The sequence below is a fragment of the Hippoglossus hippoglossus genome, chromosome 12 (assembly GCF_009819705.1).
Source record: "Hippoglossus hippoglossus isolate fHipHip1 chromosome 12, fHipHip1.pri, whole genome shotgun sequence".
Classification (NCBI taxonomy): Eukaryota; Metazoa; Chordata; class Actinopteri; order Pleuronectiformes; family Pleuronectidae; genus Hippoglossus; species Hippoglossus hippoglossus.
In genome coordinates, this window is record NC_047162.1 from 12026105 (window position 1) to 12040609 (window position 14505).

Consider the following 14505-nt stretch of genomic DNA (forward strand, 5'->3'; position numbering starts at 1 on the left):
CCTTATGAGTTCTGAAAAGTTGTTCACTGAATTTGAGAGAATTTGCTTAAGTGAAGGGGCTGAATACATTTTTATATTTCAGGGGTTATAGTCAGGATGCACCACTGGCTCTTTGACCACATTAGTAACCGATGTGTACATCTTTTTGAAAGAGATATTTTACAGATACATTCAGACACAGGTAGCTCCTCTCGTGCACGGTATTCTAGTCGTCTTTCCACCCCTCGCTCAAACGCACCTGGCTACACAACAATGAGTGACACATTGGAACCCGAGTTCCACGACGGGTTCTCTAACTCAGAGGGCACATTTACGTTATCACTGATTGTAAGACATGGCGGTACGCGTTTGACCACAGGCGGCGTCTGACACACCAGAGTTACAGCACCACACCGAAGAAAACAAAGAGATCACAAGTCGTCTTGTAACCAACTGCTGGCTGAGACGTCCCAGACCTCAGAACACACGTTAGCCTGCGAGGAGCATCATGTTAAACAAAAGCTTATGAAAATAAACATTGATATTTTCTTAGAGGTATGACATACACTTTTATAAATATAATAGCATTTGGGTTATTTTGATAGAGAATTACATGGATACATACATCTTATATATTTGCATAATGCTATTAAAATTGATTCAAAATGGATTTCACACGGGCCGTCTCTGTGACACACACACGCATACACACACACACACGCACTCACACAAACACCAGAAATATAGCTGTAACATTAGAACTAAAAAAAAAAGGACTGAAACTTTACTTACACACCTTCAACCACAGCGAAGGGACTGGATGGAATTGAAGTTCACACACTCCGTACTCACATGCTGCTCAATGCACCGACACTAGGTTTCCTAACCAGTCTGCTTAATACACAAACTCACATCTAAGCAAGTGGCATCGATATTCAAGATTTAAACACTGTTGTTGCATCTTAAGAAATAAAAAAAAAACTGAAATGGTGAAAGTAAATTGTAAAGTAAATCTGTTCTGTTACTTGATGCCAGAAACATGACTCAAGGAGCACAACTGATGACCTCTGGTGTTTACTTTAGTACAATGTAGAAAGCTCAACTACTTGTTTTGCTGATTGTTTTATATACACTTAACCACACATTGCACTTTTGGAAATTGTGTGGATTACACTAATGAGGTGAGGTTAAGAATATAACCGGTTTTGTAATATTTGTTTTCTCCATAGTGTCACGGTACAACAACAATCAAGTAAATAAAGCTGTTGAATGATCCATGATTTTGCATTGTATATGTTTTGTACAGATTTTCCTCATCTCAAGGAATGTATTGAAATGATCCCACTGATTAATTCATATTGGAAAACAGAAAAATGGTGTCAACCGATTAAGCTGAAATGAGCAAAATCATTGATCAACTGTATTTTAGGCGGGTTAGAAAGGTCTTTGGGTTTTTTAGTTAGTTGTTATTTTCTTTGGTTGTCACAGTGACAAGTTGCTTGGCGGCTTTGGCAATGTCATAGGCGCACTGGATGACCTGCTGAGTGACCAGCTGGATGTCCGACGGGCACGGGCTGTGATCGGCGGCCTTGTGGCACTCTCCGTGCAGCCGGCTGGCACTCGAAGTGAGCAGACACAGAGACCCTCGCACGGTGTCAGAGGACGGCCTCTGTTGGGGGGGAAGAGGGATGATGAAGACTTGATTAAAAAAAAAAAATTTGACAATGGCTATAAATTCACTCTCGTTGTGGTCAGTAGCCCCACGGGCACTCTGTGTGTGTGTGTGTGAACAACAAACCAAGTAATCCAATGAATTGCAAACATAAAACTAAGTAATGCAATGAACGAGGCCCATCATGTAGACGAGTCAGTTTAGATTACCTTTGGCCGTTTTCAAACAAACAACAAATCCTTTAATTACTTGGGGGAGGGGACACCAGGCTGTTGGTGGGAGTCATCTTACCTTGGGAAACAGGGCGGCCATCTCCTTCACGGCCACGCAGATCTTCTCAGAGCAGGGCAGAAAGCTGGTGTGGGTGGGAGACAAAAAGGTTGATCAACCGCTCGTGTGCCACCGCAAACATTCCCCTGTCAAGAGCACTCAAACAAAACAGTCTGAGGTCAAATTCCTTGAAGCAACAATGAATAACTTTTTAACGCCGCACATTTCATTCACATGTTATTTACAGTTGTTTACACCTCTTACAGTAGTCCTAGGTAATGGGATTTGACTGGTTGTTATGCCAACGAATGCACACAAGGAAATAATGAAGCAGTGAAAGCCTTCATTAGACCAGCGACATACTAGAAAGAAATACTCTTCACAACATCATATTAACACCGAGAGCTTTAACCCGATGATACACTGTTCATCTCCATATATTAAAAAATGTACATGACAAAAATGGTTAAAATTCTCAGAGGAAAATGAAGAGCAGTAGTGTCTAACAGTAAAGATGCACAATATTAACACATGAACGAATACAGGAAACCACAGTAACCAAAGTAAGTCGTGGGGGATTTTGCAGGTCACAGGGGAACACGCTCATGTGATGTTTGTTTCCTGTCAGCTGCATTAAATGACACGGCCTGCTGCCCCAGCAGATGGAGAGTTTCTAGGACACCGGGACAGAGGCCGGTCTACAAGGCTCAGAACCAGTGAATCAAAGTCTCTGGAACCAGAGCGTTGCTGGTTTTATATATTAAGCGACTGAGTTCATTCACCATGATAATCAGTTACCAGTTAGCCAGCTAGACTGAACAAAAACCAGCAGGGCCCTGGGCTCAGAGGAGAACTATTGAGAACCACTGACCTAGAAGAAGCTGAATCAGAGATTACAGCATTTACAAAAACACCGGGCTCTGTTGATCTTAACTTGGAATATACTTGATGTTTTAGACTAAAACGTTTTATGTTTATTAATTATACATAATCACAAAGTACCTTTCATGTTTAGTCTCCTGAGCAGCCCTGAGAAGCTCCTGTATGTTCTTGGTGATCTGCTCTGTCTTACAGATGACGTCCTCTGTGCACGGCAGGGTGGCGTCTTCCTCACCCTCCGCCTCCGACTCCATCGTATCAGAGGCTGAAGGAGGACTTCTAGAAATGCAAAAGAAGAAAATGCATTTATCACTGCTCTCTGCACCAAGCACTGCAATGCATTGGTTTATCCAGCTTTGGGGGGGAAAGATGTAAATTGCAGATGATAATCCAGTCTATAACAAGTGTGATTTTATTTAAATTCAATTCAATTTGAGGCTGGCTGTCACAATTCAGAGCCAAAACCAACTGATTCAATTTGTTAACTCGTACCAATAAAGGTATCTTTTAAAAAATCTACCCAAACTAAAATGACTACCCATGTGACTTTAAAATATGGAAGCTTTTGCTACAATGATAATTTAATCTGTAGCACCAGAAGCAAGAAACATTTTCCCCACTTATTTAATTTTAGACTTAATTGCGGACATTTCTAATTCCATCTCTTTGTCTTCTCTGAACAGCACGTTAATTCAGTTAATCCTGCATGAGTCCTGAAGTCATTGTCACTTTAGACTGGAAGGTAAAGAATGTACTTAAAAAGGCCTTTACCCAATCTCCTCCATTTCAGAGTGGTTGGGTGTAGTGTCGTTGTCACTCTCCAGCATGGTGCTCCGTCCCTCTAAACTACAGCCCTGCAGAGAAATCGGGGGATTAGCATCATAATATATACATAGTATGTAGTGTATATGATTGGCAGAGAGTTATCACAGGAGCTACTGTGAGCACAAGTCAGAATCATGCATTTCTGAAAACAAAGCCATAATCACACCTTCAGACATTTTGTTTTTAAGCAGATAAAGAGAAAAAAGAGGAAACACACAACAATGTCATTGTGATATAACAGTGCATACGGCAGGGGATGCAATTAGTAGATGCAATGAAATCCCAATGTAAACCGTGTGTTCTCTTATCAGTGGTTATGGCTAATAAGCGCGTTGTGATGAGCCATTTCATTTGTCTTTCTTGGATATTGAACGCTCCTGTCGGATCATTCAAACAGCGGCTCAGGTGGAGGTTCAGCGTAGAGAGAAAGCTGGTAACTGAACGGCAGCAGAGGCACTGTGGTGCATGCAGGCACGCGATGCTGATAAAAAGCAGTTCAAAAAGACACAGGTCAGGAGAGAGAAGACTGTGGGGTCAAGCAGGGGGACGGTTTTCACTGTCCCCTGGGGCTGCCTCTAAACCGAGGGGAACTCTGGTACTTAACCCTTCGAGATCTCTCGTCCCTCGACCAGGACAGGGAGGAGGGGAAGGTAGGGAGGGAGGACGCAGCCGTCCCCAAAGGACCCCTCCCAATCTGGAAAGGGGTCAAACCAAGTTGAGCATACTCTATTGAGATGTAATGAATGATTGAATGATTGAATGAACGAATGAATAACCAACACCAGCCCCAAGCCAGGCATCATTATTTTGTCTTGTGAGGACAAATCCAGCAGGATCATTGGTGCCTCTGTGCTTACATTGGTTGGGAAAGGTTGTAAAACGACTCCATCCTCGTGCTTGGCTGTTTCGGCTCGGTGGGAGAAGTGCTTCGGATTAGATCCTGTCTCATACATCGACATGGCGCGACCCCCGCGGGGTGGGTGTCGACCAAGGGGCCCCTGGGTGTTTTGCTGTCCGCTGGGGGTCTGCCATCGCAGGGTTGTGTTTTCAGTCTGCAGGGTGCTCAACTGTAGAGAACAAAATACCTTTCAATGCAACTTTAGCTGGGGGGGCCGATCTCCTTACAAAAGCTCGGCCAGACATCAATAATAGAGTAGAATGCAGCAAAGCCTCCAGGAGAAAAGAAATAATTCAATGGGGGGGTTCATCTTCACCTCTGTTTTGTTTTTAGTTTCCCTTGAAAGTTTTCCTCACAACAGAAGGTTTGTTTCTTTGACAAATGAAATGCTGACACTGTGTGTTGACAGCTACAACTGAAGTTTGACCCCACCGAGAAACTGCTGCACCAGTGGTCGCCCTTATTTACATCAACAGCATTTCAGAGCTCCTTTCAAAACGGTAGATAAGAAACATGACTTGCTCAGCTTCCTGTCAATATTATTACCTCTAACAAGGGGGTTATGTTTTGGCTCCTGTCCATTTGTTTGATTGTTGGTTGGTTTGTTTGTTTGTCAGCAGGATTACTCAAAAGCTACTAGATGGATTTCTACAAAGCTCAGTGGAAGGATGATGGGACATGGGCCAAGAAAGAAGTCATTACGTTTGAGGCACAGATCCCAAAAATGGGGAGATCCACACAATTTATTTTATCCTGTTTATAACATTGTGTATTTTGATATTTTCACCAATTTACCAAGGAATAATTCAAGGATCTTGATGAAAAGAAATCAGGCACATTCAGGGGACTGATGAGTATACACAATTTGGTGTGGCCTGATTGAAGTGGATTGTTGGGCCTTGTCTGAGGTATTCTATCTACTGAGTGGTATTCTAGTAATGATTATCATCATATAAAAAAGGTACAGAATATATATTTCGGATATCAGTTTATATTATATCCGATAAGGTAAAGAGCTGAATATTCCCAGTCTAACATAAAATAATGAATACTGTTACCTGTAGTTCTTAACAGAGCTTTTGTCTTTTTCATTTGTCTTAGAATATGCAATATTTATAAGGGAGATTTAAAAAAAAAAAGCTGTTATGTTTGGAAATGAAATAAGATCAATCTGTGTCACCAGAGAAGAGCAGAGACGTTAAGGACAAAATAAACCAGCAGGAGGCAGCACACTGTCATTGTCAGTACACTGTCTCTCAGTCAAGTGTGGAGATAAAGTGTGAAACATTGAGCCATTGAGGAAAACAGAATGAAATGCTGCCATATTGAGAAATGAGTGCGTAAGTGACAAAGCCTCATTTTGATTGGGTCCAAGTAAATGAAATGAGAATGATTGAAAAAAAAAAAAATGAAAAAAACTGCCCACACCCTGGTTATGTTTTTGCTGAATAACCAGGATAGTTTCAACAATGTCTTTAAGTGGTGGTGGGTGGAAAATTTTGCAAAGAATGGGGAGGCTCCTCAAAACCTTGCCAAAAAAAAACTGAAACTATGTGCAGATCTGAATTTATAACACTGTGGCTGATATGGAAATCTACTGGTGAGCCATATTAAGCAATAAGGAAGCTAGTAGAATACAAAATACTTGATACTTAAAAATTATAACAGTTGTGGACCCAGATCATTTACATTTTGGTGAGTGCCAAGCTGATAGATCTAGTGATTCACCCACACGTCAAGACTAATGATCACATGTAAGTGGTTTGTGACTTGTGGCTATTTGATGCTTCTGCAGATTTGCGATAGAAGATCATAATATTCTCTGTAAAGCTGTGTTTTGTGAATAAATACTTCTGTCATCTGACTTGAGGCTCTGTATGAATCCTCCGTTTCAGATCACAAAGAACTATTACACTAAATCCTGTTTGGCTGTTAAACTGCGCAGCATAGCAGATTCCTGTGGTGATAGTTAATTATCGCCACAGGAATTCCACTCCTTCTGAAACACAGCATCCATTTTCTCTCGTGGTGTAGAATCCCTATTGAATTTTATATTTCATGTAGAATTCTAGTCTTCCTGGCAACACACACACACACACACACACACACACACACACACACACACACACACACACACACACACACACACACACACACACACACACACACACACACACACACACACACACACACACACACACACACACACACACACACACACACACACATTGTGATTCCTACATAGGATATCAAATAACTTAATGTCTCTGGTAACACAAAGGAGGATTCTGCACACGCAACACAAGACTGTTTGAGAGTCACAAAGCAGATGCGGGTGAAATGAATACAGCGATGTGATCAATAATAAGCCTTTGTAATAGAGTCACAAAAGGCATATCAGTGATAATCCTAATGCAACTGGAAGTGAGCATTGAGAATCAGAAAGGATGTAAATATCATAAATACTATACAACCGACCTGTTATTATAGACTTTAAAAAAGAAAATTATTATCTACTTCCATCTGATTAAAAATTGGAAATCCCCTGTAAACTTTGATTATTAATTAGATGTGGATTCACCAACCTTGCTCTGCATCGACCGCAGCTCTTCACTGAGGTGACAGTTGACTTTGAGAAGCTGCTGTATTTTGGCTTCTGACGCAGTGAGGGCGCTCTTCACCTCCATGAATTCCTGCACTGTGATTGGTCCATCAGAGAGGTCCGACGACTCCGAGCTCTGCAGGACATCATGTGACATTGGACCGCATGAATTTAACAGTAAAGCAACATGATGTGTTTAAATATCTGAAATTGAAGCCGGGTCCCACAAACATTAACCTTGGTCCTTCCATCGTTGCAGCTGTCCCCACAAGTGGCCTCGTGTACTGGATCCTCGTCTGATGCAACACTGTCGTAATCTGGCTGATCATTGTCCTGGCTATCACTGTTGTGGCGACTGTCTATTCCCTGAAGGATCAGCTCCACATTCTCTGAAGAAAGACCACCAGATCAAAAGATTGATGATTAAAACAAACCCTGCTAGCTAAAGGCAGCTGTCTAATTTAAACGGCAAAGGAACTAATTTTATTTTAACTGAATCCAGAAATCAGGACTCGCTCGTCTTTAATATACCAACAATCTTTTGTCTTTGAGTAAACACCCGAAAGAAAACAGGCTGTGATGTGGTTCTCGATAATTTGCAGAATGCAAACGTTTTTTTAATGCAGCTTTTCCACATTTACATCCGCACACATGGTCCACAATTGTAGCCCATTAAAACAGCTAAGATGGTTCACATTTACTGACTTTCTGCAAATAAGTACTTACCAAACAACAAGTACACTTGCTACAAACAATAGCAAAATCCAAACAAAAGTATAGAGTAGGGAAATATTCTACCTTTGGGACTGTCACAGGAATTACCCCACTGCCGCCGTTTAGCATCAGTTAGGATATCGATCACCAGGGTGGCAAATTCATGAGCACTGAACCTTGCCAATTTTTGGCGACCCTGAAAAAACAAACAAGTGTTTCAAAACATAAAAAAGAGAACACAGGGCAGACTTCAAATTAAAGTTTGACTAAGAGGCAACACGTGCTTACCTGGTTTCTGGTAGATGAGTACTCTGGGTTGACCGGCAGAAAAGGTACAACCGTGGTGTCGGTTACAAGTGTGCTGTGGTTCTGAGTGACCAACCACACTGAAAAAGAAACATTATACTAGCAATTAAAAACACATGCATACAAAGTGTTACATACACGATTTCCAATTCTTACAATCTTACCGGCATCTGTTTCCCTCCTGTCGACTTCATCATAAACATCCATGGCAAGTTCTTCAAACTGATGGTTACTTAGCTATAACAAAATAAAGCAGAATTCCTGCTTCAGTTTTAGAGCAACTGAAGAGTCAGTGAAAAAGAGAGATTACACTTTGGAACCGCCAGGAAACTAATCAAAGTAAGATTGTCTCACCGACTGCAGCTTCTTCTTTGCAGCTTTTGCAAACTCCGACAAATCCAGACTGCTTTGAACAAAAAAAAAAACATAAATAATTATTTTCCTGCAAACAAAGAAAAAGAAACAAAAGGCAAAAGTAACAGACATACTTACTTATTTCTTATCCATCCAATGCAGCACAGGAGAAATAGGATTGTAATTATATTGTGAATGACTATCATGCTGTCTATAATATACAATTAAAAGTAAACTATATTGTATTAACTAGCCGCTAGGGGGCTGTTGGAGATGATAATATCACTTGGTATTGATTTCTGTGCTTTACAACATCCCAACTTTTATAAATAATAGATGTTTCAAATTGGATCATAGCTCTTACCTGTCTGCCATCTGAGGAATGATGAAGTGTTGCCCATTTCTGTGATCTACGACAAAACAAGGGGATGACAGAGTCATTAGCACAGATGTTTGCTCTCGAATGCCATACAGTCATGCATAATGTACATACTGTACTTACCCGGTCTTCTACCACAAAGGTAAAATGTTAACCGGTCAGTGAGTTCATACTGGATCTCCACGAGCCGCTCTGCCAGCTCCTGGTGCCCAGCTTGTCTGCACAGATTAGGAATAACAAAAAGGTCATATTTCAGAAATACTGAGGCTGAAGAATACCTCAGGAGATATACTTTTAAACTATTATATCTGTCTATGAAGGTCACAGAAAAATACAGTATGTTTCTCAATTAGGGTACAAAGGTGGTTTGGTAGCTCCAAGTAATACATAGTAATATCGAGCATATGATTACAGAACGTCTACCAGTGTCGGCTGGCCATGATGACAGAGGGAGAACACACCACTAAGTCTCTGCTATGCCAATAAAGTATACAATTTTGACTCTGACTTTAAATTATTTGTACAATGTGACGTGACACATTACCATCAGCTGAAGTATCTTTTATTTTCCGTCTTCCTATTTTATTTCCAAGTCTTTGTTTTTAACTTCTGAGCTGACTCAGCTAGCATACTTTACTAAAGAATCGTTCCTTCCTCTCCCGTCTCCATTAGTCATACCCTTATTGAATTAGACACTGACAAAATCCCACTGGGCCTGTCTAGTGTTCATTGTAGTGCAAAGCTTGCTAAATATTGTAGCCATTTCAGCCGGCAACTGTGTTATTTCCTGTTTCTAACGGTTAATTTTTCCTTTATTGAAAATGTGCTATATCCTCATTGACACGTCAGTTTATACATAGTACACATTATAAACACATCGTTTTTTTTCACTTGTTTAAATCTCCAAAGGATGTGTGTCATTTCCTGTAGCACAGTCACCAGTGAGTTGGGCCACATCTGATTCAGTGGAGCTTCAAGCTACACTACCATCTAAATCATGTTAACCACAGCTAATGTTAACATACACAGAAACATAGTTCTAGTTCATTTGAACTAGATCTTTTCTGTGGAACCAGCACTGAGCTCTGATTACAGAGCTAGAAACAAATAGGAGACAGAAGTAGCCCATGTACTTAACTATGAATTACAATACAATTCAAGGCCTGGAAATAATTAGTTCCATATTGTGACGTCTTATAAACTTTTATATGTTAAAAGCATTATATAGTGTTGTTTAGACTTTACAATGCTTATACCATTAATAAAATGTTAAACGGAAAATGTAGACCAATTTTTTACCTTGCATAATCAATGGGGGTCTTTCCGCTGGAGTCCAGAGCTCCGGGATCAGCTCCATAAACTGCCAACAGCTCTGCTTGCAACACCTGACCTGCTTTTGCTGCTATGTGTAGTGGGGTGTTTCCCTTCTCCTGTGATTCCAAAAACAATGTAATGATGAAGGATTAATATGATGTCAACTTACAAAAACCTTTTTCCTCCCGTTTATATTCTTCTAGACTTACTGGATGGAAGAAGTTGGCCTGTGCTCCCAGAGATAAGAGCCTAAGGCAGGTCTCCAGGTTTCCAGTCCGAACACTGGAGTGTAGTTGCTGAAAAGAGGTCGACAGGAGGTTTGCTTTGATTTGATGGTGAACACAAACAGGGTTGGCTACACTCAAGACATCTGCAAAGAACTGATTGATATGATCCAGCTGGAAATATATGCAATAAATACACATAATGCTGCTGGAAATATATAAAACAAGTATTCACTATCTATATTACAGTATTCACCATCTATATATATATTATCTTATATATCTATAAAAGAGACATATAAGATATACAAAATATTATAAAAATGTATACGTTTAAATTCAAAAACAGCCATAAACATTTATTTGATATGTTCATAAACTTTACTCGTTAAAACAGTTTTTGTATATGAATAATATTCATATACAAAAACCTTTTCATAAATTATTTGTATTGAGTGGAAATTATGAATTCAGTACGCAAATCCAATGAAGTGTGAAATAGTGGCAGCTGCTCCAAGAGTTGAGGTCAGACAGGCTGTCTAGTTACAGCAAAAGCATGACAAGTTCCAAAAAATGTGAGTAGCACCATGACAGAGCAGCACTAAATTTTAAGAATCGATATGTAAAAAGACCACGTCACTTATGAAATTACAAGAGTGCTCCGGTATCAAAGACTAAAAACGAAAAAGGCACTTCCTCTGCTGTGGTCAATCATTGGAGTAATATGCAGCCTTTTAACACATCACCATTGGGTTTACTGTTCCCTAAAAGCTTATTTGCATGTTGGGTTAGTCTCACATCACTTAAATGTTGTTGAATAAAGAAGAAACAACAGATTTATTTCTCACCTTGCTGAGGTCTTTTGCGGTAACACTATCATCCTCCCGACAAGGCATTTTATGGACATACGCCAGCATTTGATATTTGGCCTTGATGAACTCTGTCTTGTTGGGACTGAAAACAACAACAGATGCTCATATATCAAAACCAAGAACATTGAAAATATGGTCCATGATTGACGACCATATCACAGAAGCAATCACACATATTTATCTAAGATAAACAACATAGAACACATTTTTTTCAAAAAAGGATGTCCTCAATTCCATATTCTGACATACCACAACACAGGATTCTAAAAGGAAGACAGCTTTTAAGATTAGAGTTGCAAATTCACATCTAAAACTCTATTCTCACTGTCATGTGAGCAACTATAGCCGTGTACAAATAGAGTAAAGTACAGTATACTACAGCAAACGGATGGGGAAGCTAACAACAAAATGTAACTTTCTTTTTAAAGTAAAAAAACCTAAGTAAATTTCATCAATTGCAGAATACTTCCTTGTTTTGTGACTGAATCAGTACAGAAGTTGAAGCAGCTGCAGAGTCGGTGTTGTCCAATTAGCAAACTCCACACTAACAGTTCCTGAACCCTCAGAATAAATAGACTGGAGCTTTCCTAAAGGAACTCATTTTGGTCCTGTTGCCTCCAGTTGAAACACAGGTTTAGTTCCTCTAAAGACTCTTTGTACCCTGGGAAAGTTTCTTTTATCAATGCAGTAGATAAAATAGCATTTATCTTGAACATTGTATTTGAGATAGAGGATAGCCGCCTCCTGCTTGCTGCCCTGCAAACTCTCTGTCTGCATCTGTCTGGTGACTGAATGCATTTGCTCTGGCATGGTTGTGTTTATATGTGGCCGACTATTTATCTTTACTCCATCAGCCAGACACAGTACCGACACAGTGTTTATACTTGGCAGTGGATGACTTCATAACAACTCAGCCTTATGGATTTTTTATTGTCTTCTAAGGCTACAGTACATTCTGAGAGTTAAAAGCTGCATAAACGCTTTAAAAGTACTTGTTTGCATCGTCATTCAGTCAATCAACCAAATTACCAAATTGATTCCATTTGGTTGACACGATTAGGATATTACCCCTATTGCATCAAAACTGATCATTCCCTCTATCAAGTAGGTTATGTTTTCATTTGCGGTTTGTTAGCAGGATTACACAAAAAACACTTAACAGATTTACACCAAACTACGTGGAAGGATGGGGTTTCTTTCTTTAACACTGATATAGGGCATTTTTCAACACTTTCATTGAACCATTAAAAAAAGAACAGGCATGTATAAGGGACAGATATTCATGAGTGTGTGTAATTTGCTCCAAATCCAAATAAAAATCTGGATGTAGTGAATTTCAAGTGGTTTCATAAGTGCTGGGGCCTTGCCACAGGCATGGCACTCTACTGACTGCCATTCTGGTTCATTTTGTTGTGTATTTCCCGATCTGAACGTCAACAGATCAAACCTCCTTAACTTCTTCAAGTCACTGTGGACTGACGGACTGGCCATGAGTCATGTTCATGGCACAGAGGGCCAATTATTCATCTCAAAGTGCAAACAAGCATGCCCAAATCAGGACTGACACTTCAAAATCCTTAAAAGCACTTACTGAACTCTGTCCTGGGGATTTGCTTTACGCTTCCCACTCACTGAGGAGGAAGGGTCCAGAAGGCTATGCTCCCATATGGAATTAGCTCCATTGCCGTACAGCGTCTGCACCATCTAAAACATGGAAACCACAAAACAGATCACATGAGTTATTATTACATTAGCCCCAGTGCCTCACTGGTTGCGTAACATCTACATTGCACGTCACTATTATTATAAAATACTGAAGAACTGAACAACCCCTTTGGATGAGACATGAAACGTCTTCCAGATACTCAACCAAGTCCAGTTGACCTGTTTTTAGCACTTGGATATTATTGGATATGATAAATGATAAATGTTTCTACCCATTTGCATCGTGATGTTGAGTGTGTGTGTGAGTTGAGTCCGTGTCTCCTCACCTGTAACTGGGACGGTGGCCACGGAGAGTGGGTGAGGTGTCGGACTTGGGAGCTGTGTCGCCCCAGACCTCGATGGATGCTGCAGCACTCATCGCAGATCAACACACCCCTGTTAACGGAGGCCCAGCGTGGCTCTGGATGAAGATGCGAGATGTTTTAGTTAAAAGGTTCACTGTGTAAGAATTAGGTGAAATTGAATATAAAATAATTTTCTTTTACCCTAGAATGGGCCCTTTATATTTAAATACTTTATCTTTACACCGGGAGCGGGTCCTCTCTACGGAGGTAGCCACGTTTTTTAAAGTAGCCCAGACTGGACAAACTTAACACCTTTTGAGTTTCTATGACAACTAAAGGCTACCACAGGTTCTCTTTCATGTTTGGAAAGGGAGGGTGAGGGTATTCAGCTGCAACATGCAACTTCACCACTAGATGTCACTAAATTCTACAAACTGAACCTTTAACGCCTCAGTGTAAATACTGATGATAAACACAACAATAAACTAAAGCATCTTGATATTTCCTGAACTCCACCCAGACGATGATGTATGCTAACTGACAGCCACAGATAAACACCCACCAGCTTCGCTTCCCCATATCCAAGATATGATCAGTCACAGATGCAAAACAGATGTGGGTGAGTTAGCAAACTAGCTAATTGAGCTAACCCAACGTTAATTAGACAACATAGCAGATATTACAGGTTAAGAGTTTCAACTTGTTGTGACAACACAAACGCGACAACAAACGTTCCCACGAGAAGCCATACACACCTAGCCACAATTAGCCACGTAGCTAGCAAACCGCTAATTGACTGCAGTGCGTTTCGGTAACGTTAACCAGGCTATTAGCTAACTGGACGTTGAGTTGTAGTCGGGGCTAGCTGTGGTTAGCCAGGCAGCTAACGTTAGAAGCTAGCTGTGTGTGCCATCCCTACCCGGAGCGCTGCAATCAGCGCAGACCTCCCTGCTTCGGACCCGCTTTGACATCCCTGGACGGAGATCCTCAGAGTCCGGGCGAGGAAGGCGAATGTCTGAGCCGCGCGTTCAAACCACAGCCGGGCAGAGATGAGACAGGGTCGTCCGCCCCAGCAGATCGGATCTAACGCTCCTAGCAGAGCCACAGTGTCGGTCTCCCCTCCCCTACTGCCGAACAAAGCGGTGTCCCGTCCCAACACTCACACCGCCTCCTCGTCTGCTTCCTTCCCTGCTTCCTTGCCCCCACCC

The 14505-nt window shown here is 40.9% G+C and overlaps 1 protein-coding gene across 8 annotated transcripts; it reads right to left on the minus strand.

The window, feature by feature from the left end:
* Window positions 1-1280: 1280 nt before the first annotated feature.
* git2b (G protein-coupled receptor kinase interacting ArfGAP 2b) lies at window positions 1281-14486 on the minus strand. 8 transcript variants are annotated; one of them, XM_034602451.1, is made up of 21 exons: window positions 14217-14469; window positions 13280-13413; window positions 12880-12992; window positions 11265-11370; window positions 10402-10488; window positions 10178-10308; window positions 9002-9096; window positions 8864-8909; window positions 8638-8643; window positions 8500-8548; window positions 8310-8382; window positions 8128-8225; window positions 7924-8035; window positions 7357-7514; window positions 7109-7261; window positions 4483-4692; window positions 4230-4319; window positions 3572-3654; window positions 2924-3079; window positions 1943-2006; window positions 1281-1648 (listed from the first exon to the last, which is right to left on the minus strand). In XM_034602451.1, exons 1-21 carry the CDS (start codon window positions 14266-14268, stop codon window positions 1439-1441), a joined length of 2226 nt encoding a protein of 741 aa, XP_034458342.1. In that variant the 5' UTR covers window positions 14269-14469; the 3' UTR covers window positions 1281-1438. The 8 variants fall into 8 exon arrangements, with proteins under 8 accessions (XP_034458342.1, XP_034458341.1, XP_034458346.1 ...); XM_034602450.1 differs by having other exon boundaries at window positions 8500-8551; XM_034602452.1 differs by having other exon boundaries at window positions 1433-1648; window positions 7363-7514; window positions 8500-8551; window positions 14217-14467.
* Between the last annotated feature and the right edge of the window lie 19 nt (window positions 14487-14505).

What these genes read in the sequence shown, in the direction of transcription:
- git2b (XM_034602450.1), bottom strand. Translation starts at nt 14,268, where the DNA reads ATGTCAAAGCGGGTCCGAAGCAGGGAGGTCTGCGCTGATTGCAGCGCT. An exon ending in AATCCCCAGGACAGAGTTCA is followed by an intron (nt 11,371 to 12,879) that starts GTAAGTGCTTTT and finishes TGTTGTTTTCAG; the next exon opens with TCCCAACAAGACAGAGTTCA. An exon ending in TGCGGTCGATGCAGAGCAAG is followed by an intron (nt 4,693 to 7,108) that starts GTTGGTGAATCC and finishes TGTTCTCTACAG; the next exon opens with TTGAGCACCCTGCAGACTGA.